The sequence below is a fragment of the Drosophila obscura genome, unplaced genomic scaffold (assembly GCF_018151105.1).
Source record: "Drosophila obscura isolate BZ-5 IFL unplaced genomic scaffold, ASM1815110v1 contig_200, whole genome shotgun sequence".
Classification (NCBI taxonomy): domain Eukaryota; kingdom Metazoa; phylum Arthropoda; class Insecta; order Diptera; family Drosophilidae; genus Drosophila; species Drosophila obscura.
The window spans coordinates 53,211-68,843 of NW_024542791.1; the positions used below are offsets into that span (position 1 = coordinate 53,211).

General features: G+C 39.3%; 1 protein-coding gene across 1 annotated transcript; it reads right to left on the reverse strand.

Annotated features, from left to right (window-relative positions):
• Positions 1-14,413: 14,413 nt before the first annotated feature.
• On the reverse strand, positions 14,414-15,189 carry LOC121404413. The gene is made up of 3 exons (XM_041593822.1): positions 15,137-15,189; positions 14,660-15,065; positions 14,414-14,482 (listed from the first exon to the last, which is right to left on the reverse strand). Exons 1-3 carry the CDS (start codon positions 15,187-15,189, stop codon positions 14,414-14,416), a joined length of 528 nt encoding a protein of 175 aa, XP_041449756.1.
• Between the last annotated feature and the right edge of the window lie 444 nt (positions 15,190-15,633).

Genomic DNA, 15,633 nt, shown 5'->3' on the forward strand with positions numbered 1-15,633 from the left:
ATGAACGAGAGACACAAAGTCACAGAGAGAGCTTCCTCTCTCTCTCTCTCTTTCTCTCTCTCATATCTCAAATCTGTTTTCCCTCTATCTTGGGAATTTTCCATTTCCGTCACAAGTGTTAAAATTGGATTTCAACAATTGTTCTTAAATGCTTAAGATACATACTACGTGTACTTATTTGCACAGTCTGTTTAAATGTAGTGCAGGTTCTATAAACAGAAAGGAAGAACAAAAGATAAAGAGACTTTGCTATCCTTCTAGGCCCAACCATCCAAATTGTATTGAAAGCACAATAAAAATTGGCATAAATATTCTATCTGGTTTTTCAAACGATTGTTTCAATGGGAGAGCTTTCAAGTTGAGCTTTTAATGGCAATGCCGTTGATTTGCCGTGCTAATTTCCCATAAACGAACGCACACAATCCTTTCAAACAAATACCATTCGCCTCGAGTACACGATATGTAGAGCTTAACAAGGAAATTCCGAACAGACTAATCCGAAATTACACTCGTAATATTTCATTTAAATTAACGTATTTTCAAAATATTGTTGTTGTAATTATCTCAACAACTTCTCAAAGTTACTTTCAAGAGTGAAGCCCACTTCAAGTGTTTCGACTTTGGTTGGGAACAAGTCAAGTGCTCTGTAACAATTACGTATACGTAACTTTTGAACTTTTTAAACTCTGATATTTTCAAATTTTACCCACAAAAAGTTTAATTAATTGTATTCCCCATACATTTTGACCATTCATGCGTTGAACAATGCTTTTATCGTTTCGTTTATCGCACAACAATTAATTAATATTAAGCGAATTATCATTTTAACGAGCTGATAAAACGCACGCAGCACAAATTGTTGTGCAAACAAATCTGCGATTGCTACTAGGCAAACAACAAACTAATAACTAATAAAAAATATAAATCAAAAAATAAAAAAAATGCATTAAACAGAAAGTAAATTTCACTGCAAAATGGCCAAACATCAATATGTAAAAGCAAATGAAAAATTAAATGCAATAAAAAAATTATGAAAAATAAATAAATGTTCGGGTATGTTGAGATATGCAACGAAGAGAGATATACTCTTTTGAGATCGGTAAACTGTAAGGGTCAATTAAAGTTAAATAAAATTAAATTGAAAATATTCAATCTATTATGATCATAGGCTTTGAACCTCACGTGGTCTCTCTCTCTCTCTCTCTCTCTCTTGGACACTTTTAGTTCGACTTAGAAGTATATGGGAAATACTTATATCTCTCTATTTATTTCTCTCTCGCTTGTTTCTTATGTGATGTGGGTTTAGCCAGTATGAAAGAAGCAAGGAAATAATCACAAAAAAGTTATAATCAAATAATATTTAGTACAAAATAATATTTAGTAGATTTAGTAGATTAGATTCGTCTCCTTTAGGGAGTATGTAATATTAAATGGAAGTATTCAAAAATGTTGTAATATGTTTGGTTTGAGTATCAGTTCTAGTAAAGTCCTCCTAGTCTTAATGAGTGCGCTGATCCCTCCTGTTTCTATAGTTAAGTGACGGTGGTAACTTGAGATATCTCTTCAGTCTCCAAATCAACGCTCAACTAAGTAAACTCATCCTCAAGCAAAGAGTAGGTACTTACAATCAAAACATAAAAACCTGCTCTATATTTTGTGAGTTATGCGTGAAAGAGATGCGCATTCCATGCAATCAAAATGAGTATATATTGTATATGGCCCAGCAGCAACACCTTTTCGGAAGACAAGTTAAGACACTGACACTGGCTCTGCACTGCGGCATGCAACTTGAGATGACAACACATGCAACAACAACAACAAAACTGATTCAACTTTGGAGTGGTCTTGGACCCCCCCTTCACTTGCAACTCACAAATCTCTCATAACGTCTCCACCGGGCCAAGTGGTTCAAAAGTGGCTACAAAATGGGGAAAAACTAAGGAAGGGAGGTGGGGGAATGGAAATTGTACGAGAAAAGAAAAATGGTTTCGACGGACGACGACGACATGCAAAAATTAGCGCACATTTGTATTCATTTTTATTGCATAATAAACCCAGACCCAGGGGCACCACCAAGTAGCTTTTACTTGGCTATGCTTCAGTTTCAGTTTTTTGTGAAGTTTTTCATGAAAAAGGGTCTCGTGTGGGGAGGGGGGGCTCTCCAGAGCTAATTAAACGAAAATTTACATCTGCAAATTGTAAGAGCGCGACGGTTGGTTTGGTTTTGGTTTGGGTGTTTAGTTCCTCTTTCTCCATCCTTTAAAGTGGAGTGCAAAAGTGTATCAAATGGGTGTTAGCCAGCACCTAGCACAGCAACTGCAGCCAAACATGTTAAATGTGTCCAATCCGTTGACAGGTCTAAACTCCAGACTGCAGACTCCAGACTCCAGAGACATTTCCCATAAGATTGATATCCTTTCCACAAACTTGACTTCTTCGACGACATGATGTTTAGGGAGCCCAGTGCTATTGCAGACTCACTTACCCCATGCCCTTAAGTGGATTCTCCTCGAACCTTTGGCCTTAATTATGTTATACAAAAGTATCCTCTTCCCGGGACGATTTATAAGGGTCCTTCATCTATATAGTTTGACCGGAACTGGCGGTATCGGCAAGTTTGCATGTTTAAGGCATTGCGAATCAATGCTTAATGATCAACCAACAATGGATTTACCTAAATATAGGTGTCTCCTCTGGAATAAAAGATCCTTTTCTTACCTAAAGTTCTTCTAAGGCCCAAAACACAGGCGCCACCATCTTAAGGCAGCGATTTGAATTGAATTAAGATCATAAAATACAAAGCTGGAAAGTACCCTCTTGTTGCCCCTCGCTTTGGAAATGGTCTTTAGTAATAAGACCGTTGGGTGCACCTCTATCAGAGGGACATGTAACCTATTGATTTAGTCGGGCAAAATTGTTGGTTGAGTGGCTTTGAAACAATAAAGACTGTGGTGCCAAACAGTGCTATTATTTCTGCCGCAACTGTATATGTGTAGTACATGTATGTATGTATGTATTTATGACTTGTCTGCCAAACTCAAGACTCAAACAAACCAAAATGAATGAAAGATAACTTGGAGGCAATCTTTAGATACTCTTGCGCCCCGGTAATTATCAAAATATGCTACAAGTATCATATAAAAAATTAATTAGTTGTCTTTAAAAGATCAGATTAAGCTAAAAATACTGGAACATGCCAACAAAATATTAATCAAAATTCTTGTAAATACTTGCTATACAAAATTTTCTAAAAAACAAAATCGTACAAAATAATTTATCAAATATAAAAATATAAGAAAAAAAATATATATACAATTTAAAAGCTAAAAGTTTCTGATAGGAATTAAAAAATGCCACAGCTACTTCCCATGATGGCATGCGACAGATTAATAGTACCTCGATTTTTCTCGGAATACAGAAACAGATGGAGAGAGCAAGGCATAAAGGCTATATCCTGTCTTGTCTGTAAAGAAGCTCACATACTCGTATACTCTCTTTGGATGACGCGTACCAATAGTTTCTTTAGCAGTGAAGATTTCAGAGAAGCTTCCTTCCCTGCTTAACAAACGTCTCAAAAAATTCACAATTTCCTCTTTATACCCTATTATTGAAATACAAACTGTCTGCCTGGGCAGTAAGGCGGTAAGCAGCAGCAGCAACAGCAGCAACAGCAGCCATGTACCATGTTACCATGTAAGGCATATTGGGTTAACCTGGAGCTGAAGCTGAATCTTTGGTCGTTCCATTCCGTTCCGGCACTTGAATTTTGCCTACACGTTTGTCAGGAATTTCTGGCTTTTCTTTTGCTTGCATTTTGAATAAATTAATAAATGCAAAATATTTTAACAACGATGTGAAAATTGGTTTACATATTTTGTTTGTCGTCGTCGCCCAGTCTGTGTGTTTCTGTGTGTGTTTGAAAAGTGAAAATATTTTGTGGGGGCAAACCGCTTCAGACATTTTTGAAGCATTGATTGAGGAAATCTTACTGCCACATTGTAGTCTAAGACCATAGACTATATGTAAGTATCTTGGAGATTTTATTTTAAACAAAATAAAAATCAAAATGTAACAAAAATATAGCTATCGATGATACAGGCAACCACATTGCAGGATATTCTTTTTGAGAAAACTTGACAGAATTATTTAACACCGATATTCGAATCACAACGTACACATCTTATTAATGATATAATAAAACATGCAAATGTTTAATTAATGTACGAATCAATTACTACGTTGGTCGGTAAAAAAATATTTATAAATGTGTAATCATGCGTATAACGTGTAATCATGTGTTTCATGCATTAGTTGTAAATTTCGTGGAAATTTAAGTTAAAACAATTTAAAGCGAAGCTAACAGATTCTGAGAAAAGGTTGCAGCTGCTTTAGTTCCATTAAAATAATCCATTTTTAGGGGGATACATATCAATGGATATGGATAGGTATTTACATTAATGATTTAATTTATTTTTATTTTTAAATGAAATAAATACAATTTTTTTCGGCCATAACTTCTATGTTAAATTTAATATTTATTAAATTTTACGCTCACATAAATTGAAGTTTAAAAACACCAAAAATAGCTTCCAATAAATTATTAAAAATTATTCTAAATGCATTTTTCAAGTGTACAGATCTTTATAGATGTTTAATCTGGACTGTAGCCAAGTATTTTAAGCAGAACCACTTTTTAATGTCTTTTGTTTCGTTTCAACATTGAGATGTCTCTCGCACATAAAATAGCGCCACAAAATCATAAATTCATATATACAAAAATATTCTAGAGGATCTATAAGACTGCAGTGAAGCCAAGAGAGGAAACAACATCATTAAATCTCAGGTGCAAAATGTCCCCAAAGATCCCCAAATAAAATCACGAAAAAAACCACTCGTATTTACTCTCATTTGTTGACTTTTCTTTTTTGGGAAAAATTTGCACAACTTAAAGTGGATACAAATAGTGATTAAAGTGGAGTGACAATTTTCGGTTGGCTTTTTTTTTTTTGATTTTTAATTGATGGACAAACTATGGTTAAATGATACACAACACATTTTGCTGTGTGTATAATGGTGGGTAGGTGGAAGTGGCATCCGGTTGCCAGTTCTCAAATATAAACTGAACTTCGCTAAAATCCCAATAAATATTTGCCAATGATAAATATCCATTCCATTGGATGGGGAAATAATTGCAATTAAGAGCTATTATTCCGTATTTATTCAATCAACTCAAAGACACCTAGACACCTGGAAGTACTGTCTTTAACCTCTAATGGGACATATCCTTTAAGGGTCACAGCTGTTGTTGCTGTGGTATAGCTGGGGGTTTTCCTTTCTCAAGGACCTTACATTACAAATTTAAAACAAAGTTTTAGTGCACTGCAGGCACAAGGACACACATATGAGAAACACTCAAAGACACTCGCGTTTATTGATTTGATTTCACAAGGATATTTAGTTATTCCTTTCTTATAGGGTCTTTATCGATAAGGAGGCGGCTCCTTCGCCACAAACACACACGCCGTTACGAGGAGGCCACCACCAACCAGGGAGCGAGGCGAAGCGCACGATCGCACCACTGGAAATCGAAATGAGAACTGAAACGAACGTATTACAGACTCGAACTCTAGGTAATTGTGAATTCCACTAGTACATACATCCATATGTGTGCAGATATATTTGCCATTTGAGACGTAGATACAGATACAAAAGAGAGCAAAACCAGCTCTGTGAACAGAAAGAGAGAGAGACAGAGAGAGAGCATTACCTCAACAATCGAGAGACATCGACATCGTCATCGGCCATCGGCATGCACTTGCCGAAGCGACCGAAGCGACTGCATTTTACCGGCAAACTTGTCGCACCGCTTGCACCGCTCTCTGTGGCTGTGCCTCTCTGTGGCATGCCTGCCGCTCTGTCTCTTGGATCGTGTTTTTGTGCATGTGTGAAAAACTAACGCCATGGCTCTATGTCTGCAACATAAACCCAAATTGATGACCAGAAAGGAAAGCCAAAAACTCTGGAAGCGCTTTAACCATGGAAATGCACCAAGTGGAAGCGTTCATCAAAGAACCTCGCGGGAGGGGGAACGATTTTCTACAGTTAAATTCAAGTCTAGCTGATTTTTCAGGGAGATGGTGATCAATCAATTAATTAGTAAGCAAGTTGTTCATTCACGTTTAATGCTCGGAGCTGTTTGAGACTAAGTTAAGGTTTTGATTGATACTTTTGAAATATTTCACATTTGCTATATTTTAATGCAAATTCAGTGACCAATAAAAAATAATAATAATAAAAGAATTTTTAACTGAAAATTAGTATTATTTGTTGAAAAAAATTGATTTTATACTATGCTAGGGTAGTATGTCTCAGAAGACTCTGACTTTCTGGATAGAAAATTAATGTCAGCTATAGATATCGCTCATTCTAAATGATATATAGTTCTTGGAGATGATCTGGGGTAGGATTTCCATAGATTCTTACAGAATAAGAGCAACTGCATTTGAATTCAAAACTATAATATAAAATTTATTTTATTTTTCTAAAATAAGCTAAATTAATGGAAATAATGACAATAAATGGCTATCTATAAATATGTGTACAATGTCGTACAGCTACGAGTTTTGGATGCATTTTGTAGGATAAATCATTGCAGTTACTTGGTCTATCCAAGATTCTAATATACATCTTATTTTGCTGAAATAAAAATCGACCTAAAATTTATCATTTTCAAGAAATTTAAGTTCTCTACTCAGCAGAGCTTTTCCTGTAATTTTTTTCTTACCCTACCAATTTTTGTATTAATTTTAAAATCGCTCACATAGCATGGAAAAACCTTTACCCAATCCTTTTATTTCTCTTCTTTTATTTTAATTTCTCAAAATACAGTTACTACTCGTATATTCCCCCCACTCGCGATAGTGTCTGTAGTTTATATTACCTCACATTTGATGTGTCATATATTGAGCCATAACCGATGTTATATGGGTACCCGGGTACCCCTATAAAATTGCCTGGAAAATGCCTACAGTTTTCATTAAAAAAAACTTACAGCCATCAAAAAATTGATTTAAAGAAAGGAAAGAAACAAAAATGAATGTATATATTTTATATTTTTTAACTGGGGAAAAATGCAAAGCAAAAACCTCCATCTACATCTCTCCCACCCACAAGGGTATAAGAAAGAAAAGCCTCTTTTTCTTGCATCTTTTTCTTGCATCTTTTTCTTGTGTCTGTTGTGCCTGTTGTGTGTGTGTGAGTCTTGTGCTTTTTTGGTGGGTTGAATGTGTTTTTTGTGTGTTCCTTGCTTGGGGGCACAGCTGCATTTTGGGTGGCTAAAGGTGTCGGAAACGGCTTTAGCCCCCACAATGAATGCAACAGCCACAGGAAGCCTGTCTGTCTGTCTGTCTCAGGGTTTGGCCTGGACTTTTGCCTTGTGACAGGTTTATGTCTAAATCTGTTAGCCAGCCACCAGCCTTCAGCCAGGACCCCCAGACCATTAGCATGCGGCGTGGGCCAGTCCCAAACAAAATAAATAATAAGAAATACAAGAAGGGAATGGGAGTCGTAGCTTTTGATACTCTTGCATACGAATAAACTAATCTGCCGATCGATCATTTCTTTGCCATAAAAATATGTTGATTAAATCTTTAAAATTTCAACTGTCATAGAGCTATAGAAAAGAAATAAATATCCTAAATATCCTATAAAAAATATATTAAATTTAATGCAATGCCGAAAATCCCCTTTTGGAAAGGGTATTTTTCGCTGCAAAAATAAATAGGAAATATTTCTGTATATATAAAATGTTTATGGCGGGTCTCCAAGTCCCGTCCAGGACTGTATAATATGGTTTATGGTTTAGCAGATACCGATCGATGGCCGCAAATGAAAACAGGGAAAATTAAGTCCATAAACTTAGGCAAATATTTAGACGGGAGGAGGATAATTGCAAGTGCAACGGAAAGTGAAATTGTTAATCGTAAAATCGATGCAGCGGCAGCCAACATGTGGGATGGTTGTTGCAGCATGGGAGACAGCAGATTGCAACAGAGACACTCGGTCGGTGCTCGGTGGGGCAAATAGGGTCCCATAAAAATCGGATTTGCCTCCTAATCTGAAGAGAGTGAGTGAGAGAAAGAGATTTTGAGAAAGGGAGAGACAGACAGACGACAGACAGACAGATGGATAGATAGATAGTTAGATAGATAGAGAGGCAGACGCAGGCACAGGCACAGGCACCATGCAACAGAGAGGCCGCCATTTGTCTTTTGATGATGTTGTGGCAATTTGTTTCGACTCCTTTTTGTGTGCAACGTGCAACAGCAAAAAGGTTACAGCGGGCCAAAAGTGTCAATTGAATTGAACGATGCCAACTGCCATCGATGGCTGCTCCCGCCTTCGCCTCCACCTCCGCTGCATGGATCTTGCCGCTGCTGCTGCTGCTGCTGCTGCTGTTGCTGCTGCTGCTGCTGTTGCCCGTTGCCTCGGTGGCTGTGGCAGTTGCACTTGTTGCTTTTGCGCTATTGCCCGAGACAGCAAACGCCATTGAAAGATAAACACTTGTAATGCGAAAGTGTTTTCGAAGCCCCAAAGCCGCAGCCAGGCGCTTACACAATGAGAGCCATGGCTTGTAGTGGATCAGGCAGGCAGCAGGCAGGCAGCAGCAGCACCACTGAGCACACACACGAGTTGTTAAGTGGTTGACGGAGGCATTGCCAAAGCCTTCCCCAGTGGGAGGAGTGTGTAGGGGCTGGAGATGCTGTTACACACGGGGCGCACTGGAGGGGCTCCGCTCCGTTCGAGAGTATCTTTGAAAGAAAGTTTCAGTTGCACATCGCACATCGCACATCTCGCTGGCAGATTGCTGGGGCGGATTCCAGTTCAGAGTTTAGGTCAAAGTAAAGCAATTGAACTTTGTGTAAAGATTGTTGTAAGCGATAACCGACCGATAGATAGATACATAATTAAGATACGTGTCTTTAGCTGCTATCTACTGAAAGATAATTTAGATAAAAGTCATTATCCGAAGCTAGGAGTTTACTGAATAGATTACCATGGTATCTTGGCATCTGATGATTTCCTGATTATCTCTAAAAATATCTTTTAAGCCAGCAACATCCACACTTGTGCCTGGTATGATGTTAGATATAAAATAGGAGGATTTTCATGATAAATAAATAATAAATAAATAGATAAATAAATAATAAATAAATAATCTTCGGCATACGAATTATGTTTTTTCTGTTCGCTCTGCTGAGGTTCTCCAGGGTTTGGGGGCCAGTGCATTCGTGCAGAATTCTCCAACTCCTTTGGACTTATCTTAGTCGCAGCATTTATGCATATTTTTTATACAAATCTAAGTATTTATTCGTATTAAAGTTTCATATTTACTTATTTAATCAACATTTATTATCTGCTGACTATGGTAACTGCAAATTGCATTTAAATTATATATTTGTTACCCCCCAATGACACCCAAAAAAAGCATTCCATTAACTGCCAAGCCAACTCAATAAAATCCCACCAGTAAAGTAAAGTAAAGTTTTCCACTGAAAAGTTTCATATTAATTTGTTTAACAGCAACCAGCAAAAATAAAACATAACAAACAAATAAACAGAAATGTATAATAACTCAAACAGTCTGCAGGCAGCAGCAGCAGCAGCGCAGCTGCCTTTCCCCCTCCTATCCACCCCCTCCTTCCCATGACACCTACGCGGAGGTAAAACATTTTTCACTCCGCACGATGCCAAAACGTCTACACGTCCATGTCTATGTCTATGTCTACGTCTACGTCTCTCTCTCTCTCATTTTCTATATCTCTCTGGCATTTTTCGCCAGATAATCATTAACAAATAACAAATGCAAAAGAGACAAAAAGAGACAACAACAAAAGAAACAACAAAACATGAGAGGAAAAAATGCCGGCAAATGCAACGGCAAATGATGGAAAAAAAAACGAACAAAAAAGAGCAACCAAATATAACCGGCTTTTTTTCTTCTTTCTTTGCTGTCTCTCTCAATTCCAGAGAGTTTTATTTTCATTTTCATTAGAGAGGCGCCTCGTGTCTGCTAAATGAATCAAGGAAAAAAATGAGAAAAATGAGAAAAATGCACGAGGAATGCATGCAACAAAAAATTTAAAAACAAAAACAAAACACAGAAGTGAAGGCGTACCGCACCGTTCGTACCAGCAGGGGATGGGGGAGGGATGTTAATCAATGCAGTTAGACGAGATTCGAGCGAGATCCAGTCAGTAATCGAGCGATCAACGATAGACAATTGACGATCAACGCGATCAACAATCAGCGATCAAAATTGATTGACGAAAGTCAATGGGCGCACGACGCTCACAATCAATTAAGTATCTGGACATTTGAGGTGAGGCTCCGCTTCGCAGGCGTTTTGGAGGGGATGGGGGGGAGGATAAGATCATTATTGGAGAGTCCCAGCAGATCTCGTTGAGCGATCATTGACAGGCGTACAAGCATTTTTCTTGGCGATTGTGCAGCAGATTTGCATAATCGTCAATTGGGTTGGGATCACATGCGATTGGTGCATTTTATGGGCACGTCTATGGAGGATCGGCACGGTGCGGTGCGGTGCGGCGTGGCATACATGATAATGGCTTTTTGCCAAGTTTGATTACACCTAAACAAGATCATGATGCATTTGAAAGCCTAAACTGTAAAATCTTTTTTTTTTTTAGAGAGTCGAGTCCTTTACATTGAAAGTGAAAGTAAAGCTGTGAACCGTACGAAAAGAAAGATTCGCTAGCCCCAATCACCTGCCAAGACCCACAACGCACACACATATGTATGGGTATCGAATCTGTATATGTGTGTGTGTGTGGATATGTCTGGAAGGCTCCTCTCTCGCGTGAAATGGATTTTGATTCTGTCTACTGCGTTAAGAAAATTTATTTATGTCTGGTCTGTCAAGAGCGGCTGGGAAAAACGTTTCAGGGGAAAAGGAAAATGCAAAAAAAAAATATATATAAAAAATGAAAGTAAATTTCATACTGATAAAGCCATTTTTGGAGAGGGGAGCGCAGCAGCAGCAGCCCAGACAGACGGGACACAAACATGACATCAAATCGAAGCCAAAAACTCTGATTCGCTGCCATTTAACACTTTTATCCCCACCGTGCGATAAGTAAACATCGAAACCAATCCAAAAACCGATTCGAAACGAAACGAATCGAACGAATGAACCGAAAGCCGATATCGAAGTATGCTCTGGAAAGCCTTTAAAGGATCTCTCCCCCGCCGAACGATTGCTGGCGTTGGCGTTGACGTTTAGCGTTTTTTCTTTCTTTGCCATGCCGGGAGGGGGGCTATCTTTTATTTCTTTTATTTCTGATGGATACCCTTTCCAGGGGATTCTGATTTATTTGGATCGGGAAAAAGTCACTTTAAATACTTGAATTCTTAATCAAGTTTACAATTCCTGTCGATCTATCCTTTGTATCATTTACTGCATGTTCGGCCATATGAAAATTTTCGTCGTGCGGCAGTGCCCCTCGGTCGTAACCAGCTTCGGCTTGGTGTTCTTTGGGGTCACTTATTGTGTATTTTGTTATTCAATTCTGGGGACAGACTCAGCTGAAGGAAAGTTACCCTCTTCGTGCTAGTGTATCCCCATCATCGGCGCGTTGAAGTTAGCTTTCATTAAGCTTTTTTTTTGGTCGATTTTTGGGATGAATGAAATGGCCGGCCACCAATAGATAGGCCCAGGCAGACAGTCTGCCGGCTAACTGACTGAATGACGGACGAACGGACGTACGGAGGAGGCATTTAGAAAGTACGCGCATTTGCCGTTCCACACAAAGCGAGGGAGCCAGAGAGGAGCCACTGAGCAAGAGACAGGGAGACAGACAGGGAGAGCAACAAAAAAGCGATCGAAGGAAGGGGGAAAATAAATTGAAAAACTGTAAAGCAAATTACCGGCAAAAGGCATTGTGACAAGACATCGCGTGGGTGTCCACCGCCACTAAGCTGCGAGTGTAATGGAATGGAATGGAATGGAATTGCTATTGGATGCTGTTGCAGCAGGCAGATCATGTCCAGTGTCTGGGGGTATATAAGTCATACATACATACATACATAGATAGTTGTTTTGGCCCCGCGGTTACGACACACATGAATTATTATTTAGGATATTTTACCACATGTCGGCTTTTAAATGCTAAATCCTCATTTGCTTAGGGCTACACATAAAACATCATGCATTCTCTCTCGCATGACGATGGAAAGTAATTTCTGCATCCAAAAAAAGTGTCTACTATATGTAGTTATCATCCCATCCACATTGCCAATGTCAAGATCATGTTTACAAAGCAAACGATGAGGGGCTGCACATTAGCCAGACAAATTAACTGAAAGCTGTTCTCATTATGGGAAACAAGTACTTAGATAAGATAACTAAGGGTTTCTAGAGAGAATCGAATAGAGAATACCCTCTGCTAAGAATTAGGGAAATTATAAAGGTTTTTCTTTATTTTTAGCAGAAGGATTGGCTTGATATTTTGAGCATTTTTTGATTAAAGTTCTGATAAGCCTCGAGATCTCTCGGCTGAAGCGAATCTGACTATCGATTCTGAGCAAGAATGTATCCATTTGGAGCATGTAGAAGCAATGCTGCCTATTAATTACCCCCTCAACTTTTTACAGCGATCATTTAACACCTTTCAATGTCAAGATCATGTCGAAAATGTTTTACTATTTCCACTAGAAATTTGAGAACTCGCTTAGATGGCGCCCAACCTGTCATTCAGTCTATAAATAAACCACACAAAATATAGTAAACAATCCGCTGAAATTAATCAATATCAACTGTTTACACAGGCGCGAAGGGGGGTGGGGAGAACTCTATCAATGAAAATGTTTACAACAAAAGACGTATGCGGACGCTATACTATAAATATAGCTACTCCATAATCTATAGGGTAATAATACACACGCTTTGCGGTTATCTGCTACACAGATCAACAGTTAAAATTAGCAACAGTTTCCCAAGCAACATTTCCCCGTGAGGTTGGAGGATTAGCGACTAGCATGTCGCGTGCAAATAGGTAAATACGAGTAGAACTTTGTGAAAGGCCTGTGAGAATAAATACTCGAATTTTCAAAACGAAAATGAAACTCGATGAACGTTAAGCAACAACCACAACAACAAGCGTATCGATAATTAAACCATTGGACAGTGTTTATTTTTAGAAAACAAAGCCAAAAACACTACCAATATTGACCTTGGTGGACAGAGCGTGTGAGTGAGTGAAAGGCGCCCATTGATCTTCCACTTTTGATGGGTTGCAGCATGTGAACGAACTCGTACGACGGTGGGGATGATCGTGCCCGTAGCCCCAAGACGTGACAACAACCACGAGAAAGCCTGATAAGCGCCAGTGGCTAAATATATGCCCCTATGGCAACGAAATAGCTTTCCAGAGCTGATAAAGCGTCTGGCATTGTAGTGCTTACTAGTCGTAGATGAAGGCCAATGGAATGTTTTGTAGTATACACGCTTAACCCACTTATATCGGTAGTGAATGGCGATGTAATCGACACAAATTCTCTGTTGTTCATAGGGGGTGATATATGCCAGCTGGCTTCGCCATGGGGTTAAAGGAACAGCAGCAGTGTGTGTGCGAGAGAGTGAGAGAGAGATAACAAGGAGATAACTCGGAAATGCAGTTAATCTTGTTTGGCTGTTCTCTTAAGTACTGGCTAAACGGGGCAGCAGCTGCGTGTCAGTGGAATTACGGTTCCGGTTCTGGTATGCACCGATATTTATTTTTAGAAAATATATTCTGTTTTTTATTAGAATATATTTTCTCGAAATTCAGTATTGATACCAAAGCCGAAATATATTCAAGCCGAATATTTAATTTGGATTTTTATTACATCTAACATACATAATAACTCCTTCAGTTCGCTGTTTTACAGCAGCTGGCTCGTTTAGACAGTGCTTGTAGTCTCTTACACTCTCTTTATCTCCTCCTCCTCCTTGCACTTCCGCCCGTTCAAGTTCAAGCTGAGACACCACTCAGCCATTAATACAGTAAAAATACAGTTGCTTAGCTCTCTGCCTCCCTGTTGCTCTCTTTGCTTTACAGCCTATCCTTTTTCTAGCCTTCCGCTCTCGCAATCAAACTCTCACTCTCTCACGCGTCACGCGCGCTCTCTTTGGGCATTTCTCACGTTCAAGTTCAAGCAAATAAGTCACGTCAATTGGGAAATTACTTTTAAAATTTAAATTGATAACTGTAATTACGCCACAGTGGGGCGGGGAATACCTTAGCACACAGCGCGAACACACGTCAGTCGGTGAGAACTTATCAATTGCAAACGCACACATACATATGCACACCGAATGTCGATTGCACTTAAATATGCATAAATCAATAGGGACTTACCTCTCTTTTGCCTGCTCTTTCTGCTTCGGCCGCTGCTGTTGCTGCTTTTCATTTGGTGGCTCTAACTGTTCCGATTCACTAACACTATGCGTTTTACCAGCATTATTATTATAATTATCATTATTTAATTGATTATTTGGCACTCGGGCTGCCGCTTCACTATCTAGCTCGTGCTTTTCATTAGCAGCTAAATTCATTTCACTAGCGGGAACCGCACTAATATATTCACTATGGCTATTTACACTATGCGACGGCGCTGGTGCTTCCGCCGCCGCCTCCAAAACGTTGCCACCATGCACTGACGTGTCCCTCCTGCCAGAGGTGGTCGCCGCCACCCCCTTTTCTTTTGTGGGTTTTTCACTAGTTCTTGGCCCATTGCCATAATCAGACTCCACCAGGGGCTCCCTATCAGCCGCCTCTGGATGTGTGTCTGCCGTGGCGGCCACCTTTTTCACTGTTCTGTCGGGGGGTGGCTCCGGCGTCACTGTGGCTGGCTTTGGTGGCGCCTCAGGCTGAAGTCGATGCTGGGCGCTTGCTTTTGCCGCCGCCGCCGCTGCAGCTGCATCTGCATCTGCACCACCTCCACCCTCACCGCTCTTTGGGACGGCATCTGCTGCAGCCACATTGTCGTATAGCCAGAAACAGCAGCTGCAATCGGAAACAGGAACTCGAATTAGTGAAACGATCTTTGAATTTTGCTTCGTCTGTCGCTTCCTTACCTTAGTATTAAATTTATGTACATGAAGCGCACTAAATGCAGTCGTATGTGCATTTTAAAAGCTTGCTTTTATTTATTTTAACGTAACTAATTTTCGCGATTTTCCTTCACGGTTTTCGCACAGACGCTGTTCACGGCCTCAAACGAACTTTCTATATTACCTAGGTATCTGCCGTGCATTAAGGCCGTATGTATTGACGATTTTTTTTTATCACTTAAAAACATTAAGCTGTTTAATTTTGCCGTATCCTAAAAATAATAATAAATTAAAAGGCGCTGCAAAAATGTCAACGCGCACGTAAAACAACAAAAAATTAGCGGTGTGCAATGTGTCAAAAAAAATCTATCGTTTTATCGCACTCAGCTATCGTTAGAGTCGATAGTTTCTTAGTTGTCCATACCTTTTCCACAACATGCTTTGCAGCAAAATTCAAGTACTTTCGCTCTCAATTCGTGGTGGGTTTTCAAAATTTGCTCTCTTTTCAGAGGTGAAGAGAG

What these genes read in the sequence shown, in the direction of transcription:
- LOC121404413 (XM_041593822.1), bottom strand. Translation starts at nt 15,189, where the DNA reads ATGCACATACGACTGCATTTAGTGCGCTTCATGTACATAAATTTAATA. An exon ending in TACATAAATTTAATACTAAG is followed by an intron (nt 15,066 to 15,136) that starts GTAAGGAAGCGA and finishes TTCCGATTGCAG; the next exon opens with CTGCTGTTTCTGGCTATACG. An exon ending in CACCAGCGCCGTCGCATAGT is followed by an intron (nt 14,483 to 14,659) that starts GTAAATAGCCAT and finishes GAATCGGAACAG; the next exon opens with TTAGAGCCACCAAATGAAAA.